The 23,101-nt window shown below is 41.2% G+C and overlaps 1 protein-coding gene across 1 annotated transcript; it reads left to right on the plus strand.

The window, feature by feature from the left end:
* Positions 1 to 2,554: 2,554 nt before the first annotated feature.
* LOC146634538 (NACHT, LRR and PYD domains-containing protein 12-like) lies at positions 2,555 to 21,776 on the plus strand. The gene is made up of 12 exons (XM_085377349.1): positions 2,555 to 2,602; positions 4,435 to 4,566; positions 4,679 to 4,828; positions 7,664 to 7,899; positions 8,016 to 9,801; positions 11,831 to 12,004; positions 12,989 to 13,165; positions 14,294 to 14,470; positions 15,431 to 15,604; positions 18,513 to 18,689; positions 18,849 to 19,016; positions 21,731 to 21,776. Exons 2-12 carry the CDS (start codon positions 4,478 to 4,480, stop codon positions 21,738 to 21,740), a joined length of 3,318 nt encoding a protein of 1,105 aa, XP_085233475.1. The 5' UTR covers positions 2,555 to 2,602; positions 4,435 to 4,477; the 3' UTR covers positions 21,741 to 21,776.
* Positions 21,777 to 23,101: the final 1,325 nt, after the last annotated feature.

Below are 23,101 nucleotides of genomic sequence, written 5' to 3' on the forward strand. Positions count from 1 at the left end.
TCCTCGACATGTGCAAAAATTGGGGGGGGGGGGGGGGGGGGGTGTAGAGGAAGAACATTTTATATATATATATATATATATATATATATATATATATATATAGTATATACACTGGGTGAATGTGCAGTAGTAGCAGCAAGCAGGTGAATTCTGTACATTAATATGAATAGACATCTGACTATTTTACAGGATATTTAAAATTAAAGGAATTTGAAATGTACATTGTGCCTTGGTTTAGAGTGTCTGGAAGAGAGTCCTGTCTCAGTCAATTATAGATGATGTGAGAGGGCGGGTGTGTGTGTTTAGGGCCCGGATGGCTTGGGGATAGAAGCTCCTCTTGAGTCTCTCTGTCCTTGCCCGGATGATGCGGAATCTTCTACCAGATTGCAGAAGTTGGAACAGTTTGTTGCCAGGATGGGACGGGTCCTTCCTGTTTGAGTCTGGCTTCAGTTCAGTCTAATTTAGCAGCTGTGACATCAGAGATTGTAGGGGAGGAACAGCCACACCCACAGGTGAGTTTCCCACCCAGAAACAGAGCGTGAACATCACCTCTGTCTGTGCTGTGTTGGTCACAAGCTTTGTTCTGGGCTTTTAAGTGGAGGGTGGAGCTTGTGAGTGATTGAAGCTGAGAGCGGTTTTTGCACATGCTCAGTGTGACAGGATGTTGGCTGCTGTGTTTGCACATGCTCAGTGTGACAGGATGTTGGCTGCTGTGTTTGCACATGCTCAGTATGACAGGATGTTGGTTGCTGTGTTTGCACATGCTCAGTGTAACAGGATGTTGGCTGCTGTGTTTGCACATGCTCAGTGTAACAGGATGTTGGCTGCTGTGTTTGCACATGCTCAGTGCAACAGGATGTTGGCTGCTGTGTTTGCACATGCTCAGTATGACAGGATGTTGGTTGCTGTGTTTGCACATGCTCAGTGTAACAGGATGTTGGCTGCTGTGTTTGCACATGCTCAGTGTAACAGGATGTTGGCTGCTGTGTTTGCACATGCTCAGTGCAACAGGATGTTGGCTGCTGTGTTTGCACATGCTCAGTGTGACAGGATGGCTTGATGGCTCTGTCCCAATTCAGGGTCTGCATGCTTGAAGTACGCATTTTAAGTGCGGTTACGTCACCGCCACGCGACGACGGCTGTCCCAATTCGAAGTGTACTTCAAACGCATACTCCAAATGCGCCGTCGATTTCCCCAAATATCAAGCATGGTCCGGCGCACGCTTCGCAAAATACGGCAGAAGGGAGCGGCCGAAGAAATTTTCTTTTTTTTCCCCCAAACTTTATTGAAATTATAAAGTGAACAGTCAGTCATTCCAGTTCAGTTTGTACAGTAGACATACAAGGCAAATAAGAGTAACAATATACAGTACAATGAAATAAGAAGGATAAATAAATAAAGGAGAAAAAAAGAAAAAAAAAGGGGGAATGTGACAGACTTCATAACAACTTTGTACTTGAAAATTGTGACAGCTCATTCGTTAAACATTTCTGAATGAATTTAAATCAATGATAAACCTTTTTTATTGGAAGTTAATTTAAGAGAGTTTAAGTAATATTCAATTTCAATCAAAAACAAATTAAATGATGGGGTTGAGTTTTGAAATTTACATTTATGTCTATGGAATTTCCCTAATAAGATGGAGCAGCCGAAGAGTGAACTGTCAAAAGTACTGAATATGACATCACTTATTTATGTGCGAATGTTTAATAATTAAAGTCAGTCATATATCCACAAACACAACAAGCTGAAAGTCAGTGATATATGTATATATATGTATATATATCTGCATGATGTCACTGTAACCAGTGACATCATGCAGTTTGTGTTTTGACCTCCAGAGGGCGACAAATCCGCACAGACAGAGAGCTCAATTCAAACTTTGCTGCCATCAGGAATAATTCTTCAAATATAATCATCAGTGTTTGAGCAGTTATGATATCAGGGACAAACTAGACATGTGTGACAATACTGAACATGTCACATGACACACCTTAAACATCATGTGATCCACTCTCAGTCTGCACTTTCATTCATGACTTCAACAGGTTGAAATGAGCTTTGAAGAAACATTCAGTGAAACAAAGCTTTCATCACAGGATTCATGTGAGCAGCAGATGAACTTTGTACCAACAACATCTTCAATAATAGTCTGAAGGAAGCTCAAGTGTTGATGCTGCTCACTGATTGGACGCTTGGTTTCAGCTCTGCTCTCAGTCTTTACTGCACAGGTGAAGGTAGAAAGTGTGACTGGATCTATAGACTGGAAACAAAGAAACATGCTGAACATTTGAAGCTTTGCAGCAGAAATGTTCATGTTACAAATACAGCAGAGCTGATCTGGGATCAGTGTGTTCACACCTGCAGCTACAACAAGGTTTCATGTCTCCACACGTCAGCATGTGAACTTTACTCTGACTCAGTCTGAGCAGTCAGACGGCATATGTTTAAAGTTAACACATCAGCACACACAGAGCTTAGCCCCTCCCGCCTGTGCTGAGTTTCAGGTGGAGTCCCGCCTCCTTCCCGGAAGAAGCTCACCTGTGTGTCTGTGTTTAGTGTCCAGGTGTGGAGCGGAGCTTGTTGGTGTGTGAAGAAACTGTAAGTTTGCTTTGTTTCCTCCTTTAACAGTTTGTCTTTGTATTCATGGAAACAGCACAAGCTAAAAAAAAGTCACAAGTTAGTCTTTTACCTACATGTAGTTGATAGTTTCTAGATTCTCATGTCTGACTCTGCTTTAAAATACTGCGTCATAAAATGTCCGCTTTGTTCACACCATAAACGGGTTTGACAGGTTTTACATTTCGAAAATAAACTCACTGCATTTTGGTTAATGACAAAAAGTATTTAAAGATAAATGCATTTAAACGATCAATTTTTTTAAAAATATTTTTTTAATAAAAGTCACAAGTTTCTGGTTAGGCATAGTATTTATACTATATTCCGACTTTTAAAATAATACAATACTTATTTAAAGTCATTGGTTTTTGCAAAGTGCCGGGTTACAAATGTTATTCAGTCTCTATCTGTGAAATAATCTGTGAATAAAGGAACATGAACATGAACACTTCTGAGAAAATTATTTTTTTGTCCAACTATTTACAGGGGCTTGAGTATAAAAGCTGAGAGTCTTTAAGCTCTTCTTAGCTGAAAAAACTGTAACATAAATATGTTTTTGCTGAGCAGCAAGTAAAACTGCCCTATTGCCTAAAAGTAAATCCCTGATGCCAATTGTAAGGTTAATATTGTTGATTGTCATTTATGCTTAGAAATATTTACTCATATATGCTTAGAGTTTTATAATTGATTGCATGATGATAGAGGTTTGATCCTTAGTAGTCTGTAAAGACTCTGTGTGCCTTCCAGAGTGCTCTGGCATGCACACACAACTTGGGATCATGAGAGAGGTCATACCTTCTTTTATTGTTTTATGCCTTAACCTAGTCTTGTCTCCTCTGAGCTCAGTTTCTGAAGGCATCTCATATTAAAATAAATAAAAAAAATATAATGAGAAAATAAGAATTAAGAATATATATTTAAATCCCAACAATAGCTGGACTGCAGGTTTGGGGAAGTAGTTTATGGGGTCACATCTTGACCCACACACACAAAACTCATACTGGAGACATACAAACACATCTGTGTTTGTATGTCTCCAGTATGAGTTTTGTCCAGTTCTCTCCCTCATGCACGAGAAACTCAAAGAGCTCTGCCTGGTGTTCAAAGCTTTTTGCTGTTGTAGTTGAATTGTCTCTGTTCCAGCGAGGGGTTGTGCGAGGCAGACCCATCACCAATCATCATCTTTATGCTGGCATTATGTCCTGTTTATGCTCTTAGTAAAGTATGTTTGAAAAGAAAAAGAAAGTCAAGTCATGCAGAAGGTTGAAGAGTGGTACACTATTCATGTTGAAAAAATAAATGCACTTTATTGATAATCCACAAGTTGCAGACTTAAAAAAATATCATTCCATTTTTAATAAAAGTTGAAACTGCTCAGTGAAAAAAGGGAGATATAAGATACATTTAACTCTGACAAGACAAATATAAACATCTACAAATTAATTTGAAAATCTCCTCCCACTTCTCACCTGTCCTTCAGTTTTTTTTATGTCATAACACAAGCATTAGCAAAAACATGATCCGAGCAAATAATTTCATTTCAAGGGTACAATTAAATTCCTTGCACATAAAAGCAATAACTCAGCAGCCGTGCTCACAAAGAAGCCATTCAACCTACAACACAGTCTTGGAGGCGGAGCCCAAAGAGCAGCTAGCAGTTACAGTATGAACTCTCTGTAAGCAGTCAGCTTGGTCCTGGGCACTGTTACTGAAATGAAAGCTGCGTCTCAGATGGATGTTAGTCCAACACATCAGACACGACCTCTGCAGCTCTCAGTTGATGTGCACATGAATGATTTGTGTTTCCTCTGCAGGTGAAGGTAGAAAGTGTGTGTGAGCTGATGTGAATTGAGCAGCATGGATCAGTGTGAGGACAGAGAGGAGGGAGTCCCTCCCTCTAAAAGCACTCTGTGTGGGGAACATGAGAGCCAGACCAAAGCTCAGAGGTGAGATGACCATCTCTAACTGTCCATGACTCTTCTCCATGTCACAGCTCAGCACTCACATCACTGCTCCATCATTATTCACACTCATACCTCTGTGTGTGTTGTTTTAAAGCCGAGAGCTGTGGGGCGTACCAGGCTCAGCTGGACATAACCCTGAAACTAATCCAGAGCCTGGACCTGAACCCAGCTGTGTTTCCTTAAAGAGCAACAACTCGAAGGATTTTGGTGAAGACTTTAAAGGCTGTTCTTCTCCTGCTGAGAGGTAATGTGTGTCTAGATGTTGTTCCTGTATTTTTGAATAAATCCTCATGTTCAATATCAGCTCAGCTCTTTTTCACACACATTTCTATGTTGGTATGTGAAGCGGTGTGTGTTGGAGTGTTTCCACAAACACAGCAGTCAGAGTGGAAAGAGTGGATGTTGTAGGAGGTGTTTGTGTAGTGAAGAGGCTGAGTGTCTGTAGGACTCCAGCTGCTCCAGCAGGTGTCTCCTTTGTGCTTTGCTTCAAACACAGTGTAGGGAGGAGCTTCCACTCAGGTGTTTCAGGTGTTGCTGGATGGAGGAGGACAAATAGTTTTTCCCTTCAGTGACACTTCAGCAGCTCAATGTTCTGGGGAGATGTTTGTCTTTATGAAGGTTTATGGATTCTTGTTCTTACTTTGGTTAAACTGAGCAATACATTTTCCATCTAACATTTAAAGTAAATTTCCAGGTGAATAAAAGATCTGCAGCTGCAGCCTCTGTGATGTTTCACAGTCTGAAAGTAACAAATTCAACCAGAGTTCAAACAAAGGCTTAATATACATGTGTGTTTGATATAATGCCAACAAGTACAAATAGGTGTTCTTACAGGTCTTAATCACAGAGGTCTGATAAGTCTGGTGACTTTCACACTCAGCAATTTTGCTGCCTTTTATTTTATATTGGCCTTTTTAAAGCCCTTCAAAGTCTCCCACATTCATACAGAGCTTTTAACACCAAACTCCTTTACAGTCCTTCTCCTCTCACACACGATCACACGACTGATTTGTCTGCAGCAGCTGTGTTACTGCTAGTATTTTATTATGTGTGTAATCTCCTCATATTGTTCCTGTGGTTTAGTTTGACTTCCTTCTGTAAACTCAGCTGCTCTGTTGCTGATACACGTCTCCATGAATATGATTGATCAGATGCTGCCAAACACCATGTGTTTCATGTGAGCGCTCAGCTGAAACCCTGGGTTGACTTATCGAGTTAATAACAAGCTTCACGTGACTGTGAATGCTAAAGTGAATCCAGATAAAGGAACGAGACCCTGCTAATGTTGGACTCACTTCTTAGTGTAGATGCCAGGAGGAAGTTCAACATAGCCATTCTTTGTGCTAGCTCGACCAAACCTGAGACCACAGTGCAGGATAATGATCATCATCTGTCTCTGTCAAGGACATTTAAAATCCACAAATAACAAACATAATTATATTTGATCATTAAAAATATGTTTTCACTTAAAAAAGCATGAGCACACTGGTGGATTACAGAAACATGAAAACTCGTTAACAGTAAAGTTAATTTAGACGTAAACAAAGTGTCAAACATACTTAAGTAGAAGGACTGATGTCTGTGTTAACCCTCACATGGGCTGTACAACATTATATAGGGAGACAAAAACAGAGATTATCGTAGCCATCGCTCTCTCGCATGGACGTGGCAGTCTTGCTGTCTGCTGCGAATCCTCCCCGTACCTCCGTGACCTCGTCTGGTATCTGCTCCCTCCTCTGTAAGAGACAGTAAAGGAAAACACGTCTCTGCCTAGTCTTGAAAATCTAATCTTATCATCCATTGTTCTTCTAGGGCCTCTTCTTCTTGTGGCCTCAGCTAACTGCTAATATTTAAATGGCTAACATTAACGTGTGTGCCAGCCAGGTTAACATTAATGATGAACTATGATTAATTAACTGATGTTGAAACTGGAGCTTTACTGACCTCTGAAATTCCTCCTAAAGTGTTATTCAGTGTTGTGACAGTCAGCTGCTTCAGCTGCTGCTGGGATGGGCTGTGGCAAAGAGAACAGAGAAAATCCAAATCAGAGTTTTTCTCTGAATTAAAAGCAAGGAAACAACAATATATTCTACATGGTGAAACTGATGGTTTATGGAGTTTGGGTCTGTTTTTCTGTATTCATGCAGATAAAGTGTAAACTCAGATGAATTATACCATCAAATGTTAAAGGAAAATATCAGGATGAGTGTCTGTGAGCTGAGAAGGACGTGAAGCGAGCAGTTTATCCCAGAGCTGAAGCTGCTCTGTGTGCAGAGATGAGCTCAGATTCCTGCTGTGATTGATCAACAGTCACAGAAATGTAGACTTGTAGTTATTACTGCAGTATTGTCACAGCAGATACTGATAAACATGTATTATGAGGATGGATGATCAAGTTTCTCACTCTCTCCTTTAAATCTCAGTTTTTTTTCTTCTTCACAGTTTATCTGTTAATTTATTAATGAATAACACTGAAAGAGTTTCTGTTATATTTCCCCTTGAACATCACCTTATTAGGGCGGCTTTAGGAAATACCCCCCCTCCAAAGAATGAATAAATGAATGATGATAATAATAAAATGATTCAAAAGCAGAGCTCAGAGTGGTAGAATGGTCAAACATGGATCCACGGGTGGTTCAACTGCATTTGGTGACGTGACTAAAGCAAATCTTTCAAATAATCCCACCATCAACGGGATGTTGTCTCCTTTACTACGGTTACTTTACTTGGTCACCGTGTGAATTTCTTTGAAATGAACCAAATTCTTTTATTTGTTGGTTGTTGCATATTTAACCTCTACAGTCAGGAAAGGAGGAGATGAGGCCTCAACAATGTTGGGTTGTAGCTGTGGTTCAGGTTAGAGTGAGTGTCCATGGAATAACTGTAAGTCAGTGAACTGGAAACATGACTGTGTTCAAACTTTGTTTTCCTTTTTATAATGAGTCTAATCAAAGGTGGACAGAAGTATCTCCACTGTGACTTTTCAGTGTCACCATCAGAGCTTCTGCACAGTGTCATCAAATCTGGATGTTTGTCACTAACAGTCACTGATTTTAGTGATGAAGAAATGTGTTCACAGAGGGAGGAAGAGGAGTGGTGTTTGTGAGGAGGAGCAGCCGTCCTGCTGTGCTTTGTGTCAGGACGTCCTGAAGGATCCAGTCTCTACCAGCTGTGGACACTGGTTCTGCAGACAGTGCATCTCCTCATACTGGGACCAGTCTGCTTCATCAGGAGACTCCTCCTGTCCCCAGTGTGGAGAAAGATCCAGAAGCAGAGCTGGACTGCAGACAGCCAGTCAGAGCAGCTGTGTACAAAGTAAGACTGAACATCTGTCTGCTGATGGACTCATTTCTGAAAACTGGACTTCTTGTGTTGTTCAGACATTGAAGAGTTTTCTTTCTCTTTAGTCTCATTGTTTTTCTTTCTTTCAGCAGATGTTGGTCTGCAGGAGGTTTTAGATGAACATAAGATCAGTCTGAGGAGGAGATGTGAACGTGTGACTGAAGGAAGTGAAACAGGAAGTAGAACCCTCCTCAACAGGATCTACACTGAGCTCTACATCACAGAGGGACAGAGTGAAGAGGTTCATACCCAACATGAGGTGAGGCAGCTGGAGACAGCTTCCAAGATGGACGCCCTCCATGACGCTCCAATCAGGTGCCAGGACATCTTTAAAGCCTTACCTGACCAACAGAGACCCATCAGAGTGGTTCTGACCAACGGCGTGGCTGGTGTTGGAAAAACCTTCTCAGTGCAGAAGTTCACTCTGGACTGGGCAGAGGGCTTGGAGAACCAACATGTCAGTGTGGTGGTTCTGCTTTCATTCAGGGAGCTGAACCTGATCAGAGATGAGCAGTACAGTCTTCTGGAGCTGCTCCATGTTTTCCATCCAACATTACAGAAGGTCACAGCAGAGAAGCTGGCTGTCTCTCAGATTTTGTTCATCTTTGACGGCCTGGATGAAAGCAGACTTTCATTGGATTTCACCAACAGGAAGCTGCTGTCTGATGTCACACAGAAGTCATCAGTCAGCCAGCTGCTGACAAACCTCATCCAGGGGAATCTGCTTCCCTCGGCTCTCGTCTGGATAACTTCCCGACCCGCAGCAGCCAATCAGATCCCTCCCACATGTGTTGACAGGCTAACAGAAGTACGAGGCTTCACTGACGCCCAGAAGGAGGAGTACTTCAGGAGGAGATTCAGTGATGAAGAGCTGTCCAGCAGAATCATCTCCCACATGAAGACATCCAGGAGCCTCCACATCATGTGTAGAATCCCAGTCTTCTGCTGGATCACTGCTACAGTTCTGGAGCACATGTTGACTACAGAGCAGAGAGGAGAGCTGCCCAAGACCCTGACTGACATGTACTCACACTTCCTGCTGGTTCAGACAAAGAGGAAGAAGAACAAGTTCCATGAGGGACATGAGACGAGTCCACAGGAGCTGACGGAGGCTGACAGGGAAGTTCTTCTGAAGCTGGGGAGGCTGGCGTTTGAACATCTGGAGAAAGGAAACATCATGTTCTACCAAGAAGACCTGGTGCAGTGTGGTCTGGATGTGACAGAGGCCTTGGTGTACGCAGGAGTTTGCACAGAGATCTTCAAAAGAGAGTTTGTAATCTTCCAGAAACCAGTCTACTGCTTTGTTCATCTGAGCATCCAGGAGTTTCTGGCTGCAGTCTACATGTTCCACTGTTTCACCAACAGGAAGACAGAGGTGTTGGAGGACTTCCTGGGACAAAAGTACAGTGGGTCAGCTCTGGATGATTTCCTTAAACAAGCCATGGAAAAGTCCCTCCAGAGTAAAAATGGCCACCTGGACCTGTTTGTCCGCTTCCTTCATGGCCTCTCTCTGGAGTCCAACCAGAGACTCTTAGAAGGTCTGCTGGGTCAGACAGAGAACAGTCCAGAAACCATCCAGAGAGTCATCAACAACCTGAAGAAGATGAACAGTGATAAAATCTCTCCTGACAGAAGCATCAACATCTTCCACTGTCTGATGGAGATGAACGACCTCTCAGTACATCAGGAGATCCAAAAGTTCCTGAAGTCAGAGAACAGATCAGAGAGACTCTCTGAGATCCACTGCTCAGCTCTGGCCCACATATTGCAGATGTCAGAGGAGGTTCTGGATGAGTTGGACCTAAAGAGGTACAACACATCATTGGAGGGACGACGCAGACTTATTCCAGTTGTGAGGAACTGCAGAAAAGCTCGGTGAGTCCAGATCTGATCATTAGCATTATTGATCATTGCTAATTAGTAGTTTAGTTAGTGTCAGGTTTCATGTTTCACCTCTCAGAGGGGAAGTCCAGATGCTTTTCTATCCAAGCTCCTTAGACAACTATAGATGAACTATGAAGTGAGCATTGAAAACTGAATTTCTCCGTAAATTTTCTGCAAAGTCAAAATTTATTGATACTTCAGTCTTTAATAATTTAATTTCAGGGCCTCTTTAGTACCAGGTTTTAGTACTCAATTCTACTCAGAAAAGTAATTAGAAGTTTGTATCTCCAGCCTCTACCAAACCAAAAAAAAAAAAAAATTACTGCTAGAGTTGCAGTGCTGAAAACAAACATATTCCAAGCCCGAGATGTGGATCTTTTACACGCCCTCTCCTTTAGAATCTTTGATCATCATCCACAAAGAGAACAAATGAGGGCCATAACGATCAATAGCACTGGCTAAAAGTTGATAAAAACGTTGGAACAATAACACCTGTCCATTGTTGGCCTGTAGCCCATGGCCAGGTCTGACTGCATTCAGTCTTGATCTTCCAGTAGCTACAGGTCCCAGTAAATCCCCCCAGTACTCTATCTGTAGGCTGATCAGCTCCAAGTCCCCAACATTTCACCAATGCCAGGTTATGACTGTTATCATTGGCAGGCCAATCATTTGAAATAGCAAACCAGCTATAACCCATTGTTTCCAGGTGGCTAATTTTTGAGGCATAGATGATAAAGTTAAATTTAAAAGGTATAAATCTCCTGATCCATCCACCTGTTTCAAATATGCACTCACTCCTCATTTCAATTAAATGAACACTTTTGGTGTTACAGCAGCACAGCTGACTATGTGGTTTGCATCCATGAAACACTTGTTAGATTTTCTCTGCCAATGCCAAACAGCTTGCTCTGGTATTTACTTTTTCCGCTGTCATTTCCTGGATTGAATGTTTGAAGAAACAATTGGCCCATTTCGGGGAAATTTAAAGCTCATTAGCATGCAGAAGAACCAAACACAGGCACAACAGCCTGGCTCCACCTCATCCTGGTCACCAATTTGGTCACACACTAGTGTGGCATAGCATTTGTTACAAGTCAGCCAATGTGGTTGTATTGGTTACTGGCATGGACAGCACAACCAAGCTGATTCCACATGTGTGCAATGAGGTTAAGGTTAGGACTGCGGACAGGTCTTCCTCTCCACTCCCAAACGTAGTCGCTGATAAACCCCACTCTGTGCGTGCAAGTGTTGTCATCTGGAGGATAGAGTCCAGGCCCAGACTGTGGAGATATGGGATTGCCACTGGTTACAGTATCTCAGTATCTCTCTGCATTGAGATTTCCTCCAATAATGCAAAGCCTTATTTTTCCAGTGAGTAAGATTCTGCCCCACACTATCACACTGCTTCCACCGAAAGCTGTTACCCGATTGGTGCAGCAGTCAGCATAGTTTCTCCTTAACCAAATCATTTAAATATGGTATACTTGGAGCAGACATCAACTGACCACCGTAGCAGGGTTCATGCTCACAGGCACCAATCAAGAACCTGATTAGCATCACCTGGGCTACTAGAAGCTCAAAAGAAGAGTCAATAACAGAATAAGCTGTTTGGCACTGGCATAGAAGATTTGGCAAGATTTTTTTCATGGTTGCAACTGACATACTCAAATCTGCTGCTCTACCCACAAATGGATTGTCCTTCATTTCCTAAGAAATAGGCCACATTTAGGGAAAGATAATCAGGATTTTCATGGTATAAGATCTATTGCCAAGAAGCAGTTATAGCAAAGGAATATTCTACCAACACAAATTTCCTTTTCTTTTGTGCTAAGTTTATATCCCATATGTTACTTTTTCTTTAGTAGGACATTTTTAATAAAGTGCTATTTTGTATTTTATCAGAATTTTAGAGCTCAGTCGTCAAATTGTTCACACACAATCACAGATGAGATGTTTGCATATTATGATGTTACCTTACCTGCTTTTATACTAACACATTTTATATTTTCTCTAATTGAAGACTGAATTCTTGTGGTCTCTCAGAGACTCACTGTGAAGTTGTGGCCTCAGCTCTCAAGTCAAACCCCTTCCATCTGATAGAGCTTGACATGAGTTACAATGACCTGCCGTGTCCAGGAGTGAAGCTTCTGTGTGCTGGTCTGGAGAGTCCAAACTGTCGACTGGAGACTCTGAGGTGAGTACACTGACTGCAGCTGTTATTTTTCTATAGTTCAGATATTTGGTGGAAAGTTTGAAACTTATTTCTGTTCATATATGTTCAGGATGTGTCTGCTTTGGAAATGTTTCCTTACCAAAAGTAACTACGACCTGCAGAATCCAAAAGACCAAACAACTGTTTTTTTTCTTTTGGCTCATTGTCAGACTGTAGCAGGATTCATTTAATTACTGAGAGTCTTTAAAATCAGGTTTCTAAATCATCCTCACACACAGCTTGAACCTCAGACTAAGGTACGGATTAGGATTGAGCCTGTAGTATAGATAGCTTTAGTAAATGCTATTGTGTGGAAAAATATGTGATGATAATGGTAAATGGCCTGTATTTATATAGCGCTTTACTAGTCCCTAAGGACCCCAAAGCGCTTTACATATCCAGTCATCCACCCATTCATACACTGGTGATGGCAAGCTACATTGTAGCCACAGCCACCCTGGGGCGCACTGACAGAGGCGAGGCTGCCGGACACTGGCGCCACCGGGCCCTCTGACCACCACCAGTAGGCCAAGGGTGAAGTGTCTTGCCCAAGGACACAACGACAGAGACTGTCCAAGCCGGGGCTCTAACCGGCAACCTTCCGATTACAAGGCGAACTCCCAACTCTTGAGCCACGATCACCCCATATGTTACAGATAATGTTACAGATACTTGAAAGAATAGCATCGCTAATTAGATTTTAATTTACATGATTTATTCTTTCAAATTTACTCAAACTGCTTTGGTTGTTACATATGAGACAAAGTGAAACACATTCAGATAACTGTAATATTTGTGATTTTAGTGCTCTGCACTTACAAAGATGAAGTCATATATTGCAGTTGCTTCAGGTGTGGTTAGTGTCTGACCTGCATGGTGTTTGAGAAAATCACATTGATGAGAACATATCTTAATAGCTAATCGATGATTTACTAGTGTGTGTGTGTTTTTTTTCTCTTCACTCAGACTGAAGGACTGCTGGTTGTCAGAGATCAGCTGTGCTACTCTGCTGTCAGCTCTGATGTCAAACCCCTCCCATCTGAAGCATCTGGACCTGAGTGACAATATCAACCTGCAGGATTCAGGAGTGAAGCTTCTGTGTGCTTTTCTGGAGAGTCCACACTGTCAACTGGAAACTCTGAGGTCAGACACCAAATTTATTTGGGTGCTAAGATGCATATGATTTGGACGTTGTAGTGACACTAAACTGCAGATATAAAACAATGATCAGTATACAATGAAAGTATGTCTCATGCGTGTTTTCAAAAAGACAAGCATCATTGTCAATTCAGTTCTGGATTTAACAGGGAGCCAATAAAGGGAAGCCAAAACAGGAGAAATCTGCTCTCTCTTTCTAGTCCCTGTCAGGACTCATGATGCAGCATTTTGGATTAACTGAAGGCTTTTCAGGGAGTTTTTAGGACTTCCTGATAATAATGAATTACAGTAGTCCAGCCTGGAAGTAATAAATGCATGAACTAGTTTTTCAGCGTCACTCTGAGACAGGATATTTCTAATTTTAGAGATGTTGCACAAATGGAAGAAAGCAGTTTCACATATTTGTTTAATATGTGCATTGAAGGACATGTCCTGGTCAAAAATGACTCCAAGGTTCCTCACAGTGTTACTGGAGGTCAAGGTAATGCCATCCAGAGTAAGAATCTGCTTAGATACCATATTTCTAAGCTTTTCAGGGCCGAGTACAATAACCTCAGTTTGATCTGAATTAAGAAGCAGAACGTTAGCGGCCATCCAGGTCTTTATGTCTTTAAGACATTCCTGCAGTTTAACTAATAGAGGTGTGTTATCTGGCTTCATGGACAGAGTTGGGTGTCATCAGCATAGCAGTGAAAATGTATGCTATGTACAGTACCTGGTACAAGTGATTCCAAAAACTTTGTACAGTTTTGATTACTGGTTGAACCTCTATCTATCTGTTTAACTTTTCATTAATACTGAGTCAGGTTAAACTTTATTAATCCCAAACTGTCAAAAATCCTGTGTTCCTTAAATTTAAGATAAAAACAAACTCATTCGAATACCTCTGTAAAGTTCATACTCCAATTATTGGTCACCTCAGAGAGATGAGGTCATGTGGTCAGGTTTGTTTGGAGTCTGACCTTCTTCCTGTTTGTGTCTAAAGTTTGATTCAATCTTAATGTTAACAGAAGGCTTGATGATGATTCATGATAATAAGTCTGTTGATTAAAAAAATAACCTCACTGATGAGGACATCAAAAAATGAATCTACATCTTTTTTTCTTCATTCAGAATGACAAACTGCAGATTGTCGGAGGTCAGCTGTGATTACCTGAACTCAGCTCTGAAGTCCAACCCCTCCCATCTGAGAGAGCTGGACCTAAGCAGCAACTACGACCTGCAGGATTCAGGACTGAAGCAGTTGTGTGTTTTTTTGGAGAGTCCAGACTGTATACTGGAGACTTTAAGGTCAGCACCATGTTTTATTTGTGCTGAGATAAACATGTGAAGAAGAAGAAGTCCAAATTAAGTTTGTTTCAAAGCTGAATATCTGAGCTTCAATGAGGTTTGAATTTCAGTGTGTGTTTATGGGTCTTTAACATAATTTAATGGATTCTCATAAATTTAGTATTTGTAATTCAGATAATTCTTGCAAAGAATTACTGCAATCTAAGAATGGCCAGAAACTGCAGGTTTCTTTCTGCATCTTATTTCTAACATTAATTCAAATCCTCATTATCTCACTTTCACTTGACACTATACACTGTACAGTTGTGCGTCATTTAATTTAATACAGTGGTACTGTGTCATGTTTAACCGCCAATCAGAGCCAAGGATCAGACACCGACAGCCGCTGACAGGTTCAACAGGTTTCTTGAACAGGTAGACAGTCCTCTGATTGTTCTCCATGCGCCAATTCTTATCTACCAATCTGAGAAACACAGCCTTTATCGATTTCCAGGCACAATGCCAGTGTCGCAGATGGTGTTGCAGCAGATGGGACCACTTCACCATCTTGACTGGAATTTACAGTCAAGATGGTGATTTAAAGAAACTTCAAATGTAAAGAAACTGTTAACAGAAGAGCTGAGGCTGTTGTGTGCATACTCAATCCAAGTTAGATGGGAGCTCAAGGTGACTGAGTTTGAAGATACTTCACATCGTAAGACTATTTCTACCTACTGGTTTGGCCAGGACTCACTCCAACAATTTATTTACCAGGATGCAAACCTGACGTTAAGCTCACCTTTCCCCCTAAAGCTTCACATGTCAAACACAGTAAGAGAAGCTGAAACACAGATGTGAGGAGCAGATGTTCATCAGATTATGATGTCACTCTGTTTTATCTTCATATACATTCAGTCTTGTGTTTATAATGCAGATTTTCTGCTGTTATAAAAACACATTTTATATTTTCTCTAACCACAGACTAGCTGGTTGTGGACTCTCAGAAGCTCACTGTGACAATGTGGCCTCAGCTCTGAAGTCCAAATCCTCCCATCTGACAGAGCTGGACATGAGTTACAATAAGCTGCAGGATTCTGGAGTGAAGTGTTTGTCTGCTGGACTGGAGAGTCCAAACTGTCGACTGGAGAATCTGAGGTCAGTTCACTGACTGATTTTTACTATATTTCAAATCTTTATGTTTGAAACTTTTTTTTACATGTTTTCTTCTTAAATTGACTTGGCTGTCTCTGACCACTACTGTGTGTTTTTTAACATCGCCGGTTTTATTCAGCGGGAGACCTCGTGCGAACTGTGAGGAGGCGCTATCCAACCTCTGAAGTGGCTGCAAATTTTACCAGGGTTTTAGACGAATGCTACCCTGTGATTTTACCTGCACCCTGTGATTTGATTTTTAATCATTTTAACAGCAAACTGAAGAAAAGCATTGACTCCGTTGCTCCACTCACCACCAAAAAGATTAATGTAAAACATGCATCACCCTGGAGAAATGAAGAAGTCAAAAAACTCAAAAGAAAATGCAGGACAGCAGAAAGGAGATGCAGGAAAAATAAAAATACTATCAACCATCAAATATTTTGCGAGCAACTTAAAATGTACAATAATACATTAAGGAATTCAAGAAATTCATACTTCGCCAAAATAATCAATAATAACAAAAATAATCCCAAGGTCCTCTTTTCCACTATAGATCATTTATTTAACCCTGATTTTAACATCTCCCAAAGAACCCCCACAGACTCACTCTGTGAGCAGTTTGCAGACCACTTCAGGGGAAACGTCAGCGCCATCAGATCTGATATTTTATCTAATCGCGATATGATTTTAAACACATCTGAGGGCTCGATTGTACCTGAGGAGACACTGGACAGCTTTTTCCTGGTTAATGCTGAGAACCTTCAGAAAGTTTTCTCCACAGTGAGACCCACCACATGTCTTTTAGATCCAATCCCTTCTTCACTCTTTAAAACACTTTATGGATTTTTTGAGGCTGAGCTTTTATACATGATGAATTGCTCTCTTCAGTTGGGTGTCTTCCCTGTTGCCTATAAAACGGCAGTGGTGAGGCCCCTTCTGAAGAAGAGCAATTTGGATTGTAATAATTTTAATAACTACAGACCTGTATCTAACTCACCATTTTTAAGTAAAATCTTAGAAAAACTAGTTTTTACTCAGATTAATGACTTTTTGAATGATAGACAGATCCTGGAGATATTCCAGTCTGGTTTTAGGGTGAACCACAGCACAGAGACGGCTCTCCTAAAGGTTTTAAATGATCTTAGATGTAACTGGGACTCCCAAAAGTTCTCAGTCCTGGTGCTACTGGATCTAAGTGCAGCCTTTGATACAGTAGACCACGCTATTCTTTTAAACAGACTGAAACGCATGGTGGGCCTCTCTGGTGCTGTACACAACTGGTTCACTTCCTGTCTCTCAGACAGAACTTTTATGGTGAGTATGGATACATGCTCCTCTAAGATCCATAAAATGACATGTGGTGTGTCTCAAGGGTCGGTTTTAGGCCCTGTACTTTTTAATTTGTATATGCTCCCTCTCGGCGGTGTCATCAGGAGGCATGGAGTGAACTTTCACAGTTACACTGATGACACTCAGCTGTACATCTCCGTGTCTGCTGATGACACCAGACCAATGGATGCCCTTTTTAACTGTATTTTAGATATAAGATCTTGGATGGCAGAAAACTTTTTACAGCTTAACCAGGACAAAACTGAAGTTTTAATCGTCGGTCCTGAGGCTCAGAGAGAGAAACTCTTGTCTAAATTAGAGGCATTTTCACTATGTCCTTCGCTACAAGTGAAAAACCTGGGTGTTATTTTTGACTCTGAGCTTGGTTTTATCCCACATATTAAACATGTAACCAAATTTGGATTTTATCATCTAAAAAATATAGCCAGAGTCCGCCCTATTCTCTCTCAGGCCAACACAGAGATGCTGATGCATGCTTTTATTACCAGTCGCATTGATTACTGTAATGCCCTGCTCTCTGGTCTTCCTAAAAAGAATATTTCAACTTTACAACTTTTGCAAAACTCGGCAGCTCGTGTGCTGACGAAGACCAGAGGGCGGGCCCATATTACACCGGTTTTAGAATCGCTGCACTGGCCCCCCGTGTGTTTCAGGATTGATTTTAAAGTTATTTTATTGGTTTTTAAATGTCTTAATGGTCTTGGGCCTTCTTATCTCTCAGATCTGCTTTTACCATATGAACCCTCGCGGACCCTGAGGTCCTCTGGTACTGGCCTTTTGATTGTCCCTAAAGTCAGGACACATACTCACGGAGAGGCAGCTTTTCAGTGGTATGGACCTCGTCTGTGGAACAGCCTGCCGGAGGACCTCAGGGCCGCAGAGAACGTACATGTTTTTAAGAACAGGCTCAAAACCACCTTTTTAATTTAGCTTTTACTTAGCGTTTATTTATTTTATGCTTATTTACTCTATCCTGTTATTCTATTATTAATTTAGGCTTTACCTAATATTTATTGATTTTATTCTTATTCATTTTTTAATCTTCTTACTCTATTTATATTTATATTGTATCCCGTCCTTATTTATTTTATCATTTTACCCTGTATATATCCTATTGTGTCATATCTCCAGTGTTTCCTCGGAGGGCGCTCTCTGCACCGTGGCTGCTGGGTCTCTGGGGGTCCTCTCAGCCTGGCTGGGGGGCTTCTTTGCCTCCCTCCTGCTGTGTGCCCAGCCCGGAGGCTGCGGTCTGTGACCGGCTCCCGGTGCAGACGGCTCCCTGTTATAGTGTTTCCTCACTTGGCACATGCGTACCCAGCCCAATTTTTACTCTTTAAGTGTGTGTGTGTGTGTGTGTGTGTGTGTGGGTGTGTGGTGGGGGGGTATGTGTGTATTCACATCATTTATGTTAATGAGAGTGTGGGGAGTGAGTTCGAGGGTGGGGTGGGCTGCTTTTAACTATGTAAAGCACTTTGTGCTACATTTTTTTTTCTGTATGAAAAGTGCTTTATAAATAAAGACTGATTGATTGATTGATTGATTGATTGATTGAAATTAGATTGGAGTACTGCTGGTTGTCAGAGGTCAGCTGTGCTTCTCTAGTCTCAGCCTTAAAGTCCAGCCTGTCCCATCTGAAACATCTGGACCTGAGTAACAACACTGATGTGCAGGATTCAGGAGTGAACCATCTGTGTGGTTTCCTGGAGAGTCCAGGATGTGGACTTGAAACTCTGAGGTCAGTCAGCATGTTTTAGTTGTGCTGAGATGAATATGTGTGTGTGAAGATTATATAGTTCTAGATTTTTAACCTTCTTCATCTTTCAACAGATGATGAAACACTGAATGACTTCAAGCTGAAACTTACTAATGAACTAATGTTTTTTTTCTTCTTCAGTTTGGAAAACTGTGGTTTGTCAAAGATTGCCTGTGATTATCTGGTATCAGCATTGAAATCCTCCTATCTGAGACAGCTGTACATGAGAAGAAACAACCTTCAGGATTCAGATGTGAAGAAGCTGTCTGATCTGGTGGAGAGCCCACACTGTAGACTGGAAACTCTGAGGTGAATAAATTGTTGGAGTGAGTCCATGGTACTTTCAGCAGTACTATAATTAACACAGTGAAGAATTAAAGAAAAACTCCACTGTTTCCTGTAAATTTACAGCTTTCTCAGTACCTCTTTTCTCAGTGAAACCTATGAGACAAGAACACAAAGAGAACAATGACTGTTTTTATTGTGTTCATGTCTACACGAAATACATTTGAAATCCAACTGACATTACAGATTTATAGAGACGTTGGTCCTCACTCATCAAACTGTGGGAGGATTAAATCTGATCTCACACTTTGTTTTCTCATTTCAAAACTAAACACCTGGTCAGTTTCATTTTTGTCACAGCCCTGAAATCAGAGAACTGTCATTAAATTTATTATCCATGTGATATTTAAGATAAGATAAGATAAAACTTTATTAATCCCTCGGGTGGGTTCCTCTGGGAAATTCGGTTTCCAAAAAGCACAGCACCAACAGAAGTTACAGAGTTACAGAATATTATACACACACACACACACACACACACACACATATATATAAATACAGAGACAAATATAAATAAAATATACGAAAGGGATAAATAGAATAAATAGGAATAAAAGTAAAAATACAAGTGAATTGCACATTTCAAGTATGGAGTCTATTGCACCGTTGACTATTAACAAAAGTATTGCACAAGGTATTGCACAGTGAGGTGAAGAGGCACTACAGCTTAGTTGTCCCCCCCTCCTTTGTCCTCCTGTTTCCCCTCCCTCTCCCCTCCAGAGAGGAGTTAAACAGTCTGATGGCGTGTGGGACAAAGGAGTTTTTAAGTCTGTTAGTTCTTGTCTTGGGGAGAAGCAACCTGTCACTGAACAGACTCTTCTGGTTGTTTACGGCCGTGTGCAGAGGATGCCCAGCATTGTTCATAATGTCCAGCAGTTTCTTTAGTGTCCTTTTCTCTGCCACTGTCACCAGAGTGTCCAGCTTCATGCCGACCACAGAGCTAGCCTTCCTGATCAGTTTCTCCAGCCTGGATGAGTCCTTCTTTGCTGTGCTGCTCCCCCAGCAAACCACAGCATAGAAAAGTACTCCAGCAACCACTGACTGGTAAAACATCCTCAGGAGCTTCCTGCAGATGTTAAAAGACCTCAGCCTCCTGAGGAAGTACAGTCGGCTTTGGGCTTTTTTATACAGGTGCTCTGTGTTGCATGACCAGTCCAGTTTGTTGTCCACCCACAGCCCGAGGTACTTGTACTTGTTGACCACCTCCACCTCCTCCCCCTCTATCTGAACCGGCAGTGGACCTTCTCTGGACCTCCCGAAGTCCACAACAAGTTCCTTTGTCTTTGAGGTGTTGAGTTGAAGGTGGTTTGTGTGACTCCATGCGACAAAGTTCCTCACCAGACTTCTGTACTCCTCTTCCTGATCATCCCAGATACACCCCATGATGGCTGTGTCGTCTGCAAACTTCTGAATGTGGCATAATTCAGAGTTGTAGCAGAAGTCAGAGGTGTACAGGGTGAAGAGAAGAGGGGACAGCACAGTTCCCTGTGGTGCTCCTGTGCTGCTGACCACAGTGTCAGACGTGATTTACAGACCAGAAGCCCCGACATCCACGAATCACATTTGTACATGTGTCTTTCTTTCAGTACATTCGGTCATGTTTATTAGTCCAATGATATTTCAGAAACAGATGACCATCTTAAGTCTTTGTCTTTATCTGATGAGCATTAGTAAAAATCATAGTGTTGTGTCCTGTTACATATCACAGAGGCTGCGACTGAAAACTGTGATATTAATCTAATAGAATAATAATTACATGATGATGTAATTATTGACTTGATGATAAAGACATGATACTGAGTTAAATGTTGATTTACATAGTTAACATTTCAGCCAGAGCTTTTCCAGCTTCAAATAGGCTGGACTTGAATGATGAAGGCTGGAATCTGGGGTAGATTTTTAAGCTAATACTCCAAAAGAAGTCAGGTTAAGTAAAGACAGATAATGGAAAAATATCCTGGGTATGTTGAACTTAATTCATAGTGCAAACCTGAGCCACCTTGTTGCCCTGAATGGGACTAAAGTCCCTGCTGCTCTTTATACTGGATGCAACTCCCTCCAAGTAGAATGACAGACACAAGGTGTTCTTGACTCCTACTGGCATTTATTAGATGCCATGAAAACTGTACAAAGCAACATAAAATAATCAATTTTCACATTAAGGCATTGTCATAGCGAGTAAACATTAAAACATATTATTCACCAACACAAAACATCCACAATCAGTTCATTTGACCTTTACAAAATGACGACTGTATTACACATAAATAACATAAACTCGACAGGTCTGTCACAAATAAAGATCTTATTTTCATACCAGCACATAAAATACTAATTACATGCTCCATTGGCTGCATTAACTTGAAGAGGTTAATAAAAACACCCTCTTTACCCAAACCTTGCTGCACACATCCCCAAATGTCTATCCACAGACTGAGAAAGGGAAGATGCTGCCCTCTACCGAGTGTGGCATGTAAAATATTGTCAAACCTTAACAACAGATTGAACATTGGTTCCATCCTGGACACATTATGTAGAACCTTTAAATGCGTGTTTAAAAACAACAATGGATTTATTAAACATAAATTATTTTAAATTGTAAGTCAAAACCATGAAATTAACTTAAACTGCATAACTGCCACTTGTTGTCCCCTCTGCTCTTTCTCTTCTCTCTGCAGGTGGAAATGATAAATAAGGTGGAGCATGTGCAGAATGAGGATGGGCAGTGTCCTGATGGTGCAGAGAGGCTGAATCAGCTGCAGCATGTGTATAGAAACACTCTGGACTGGGCCAGGTGTCTAAGAGGTGGAGTAGAGACGAAGGTGATTAGAGCAGCTTTTAGTCTGTGTTTAATGACGCTAACAGAGATGAAGAGTCAGGCTGAAGAGAGCTGTTAAATTCACAAACCCTCCAATCTCACTGTACTGTTGGGGGAAGGTGACTGTTATCACTGCACTTTCGTGGTCTCACTGAGGTCTTGGTTCATTTCTGTCTCACTGTTCTAGAGTTTTTCAGGTTTTGTTTGTGAACCTTTGGTTTCCTGTTGTTATTTCTTGTATTATTTTCATATATTGTGAGAAGTAGTTAATGTGATTTGGGGTCTATAATAACGATAATGTGATCATTTTATTTTATGGGTATTCTAATGATTGTCCAGTTCTGTAACCTAGTGTTTTGGTTCATGTGTTGTCTTTTATTATTGCAATTTGGATTGTAATGATTTTAATAACTACAGACCTGTATCCAACTCACCATTTTTAAGTAAAATCTTAGAAAAACTTGTTTTTACTCAAATTACTGATTTTCTGAATGATAGACAGATCCTGGAGATATTCCAGTCTGGATTTAGGGTGAACCACAGCACAGAGACGGCTCTTCTAAAGGTTTTAAATGATCTTAGATGTAACTGGGACTCCCAAAAGCTCTCAGTCCTGGTGCTACTGGATCTAAGTGCAGCCTTTGATACAGTAGACCACGCTATTCTTTTAAACAGACTGAAACACATGGTGGGCCTCTCTGGTGCTGTACACAACTGTGCCCAGCCTGCGGGCTGCGGTCTGTGACCGGCTCCCGGTGCAGACGGCTCCCTGTTATAGTGTTTCCGCACTTGGCACATGCGTACCCAGCCCAATTTTTACTCTTTAAGTGTGTGTGTGTGTGTGTGTGTGTGTGTGTGTGTGTGTGTGTGTGTGTGGGTGGTGGGGGGTATGTGTGTATTCACATCATTTATGTTAATGAGAGTGTGGGGAGTGAGTTGGAGGGCGGGGTGGGGTGGGCTGCTTTTAACTATGTAAAGCACTTTGTGCTACATTTTCTGTATGAAAAGTGCTTTATAAATAAAGACTGATTGATTGATTGATTGATTGATTGATTGATTGATGTTGCTGCTTGTATTCTGTGTAGTTTTCAAGCTGTTCGGTTGGATTCCATTCAGCAGGTTTTTTGCTAAGCTTTTTAATCTCTATGAAACAAATTTGACTTTGAACAGAATATTTCATCAGTCATCATCATCACACTGTAACGATCATAGTGTTTGTATGTTCCCTGTC

The sequence above is a fragment of the Diplotaxodon limnothrissa genome, linkage group LG3 (genome assembly GCF_057381915.1).
Source record: "Diplotaxodon limnothrissa isolate DT_005_m linkage group LG3, D_limnothrissa_male_GT1.1, whole genome shotgun sequence".
NCBI lineage: Eukaryota > Metazoa > Chordata > Actinopteri > Cichliformes > Cichlidae > Diplotaxodon > Diplotaxodon limnothrissa.

What these genes read in the sequence shown, in the direction of transcription:
- LOC146634538 (XM_085377349.1), top strand. Translation starts at nt 4,478, where the DNA reads ATGGATCAGTGTGAGGACAGAGAGGAGGGAGTCCCTCCCTCTAAAAGC. An exon ending in AGCCAGACCAAAGCTCAGAG is followed by an intron (nt 4,567 to 4,678) that starts GTGAGATGACCA and finishes GTTGTTTTAAAG; the next exon opens with CCGAGAGCTGTGGGGCGTAC. An exon ending in TGTCGACTGGAGAATCTGAG is followed by an intron (nt 15,605 to 18,512) that starts GTCAGTTCACTG and finishes GATTGAAATTAG; the next exon opens with ATTGGAGTACTGCTGGTTGT.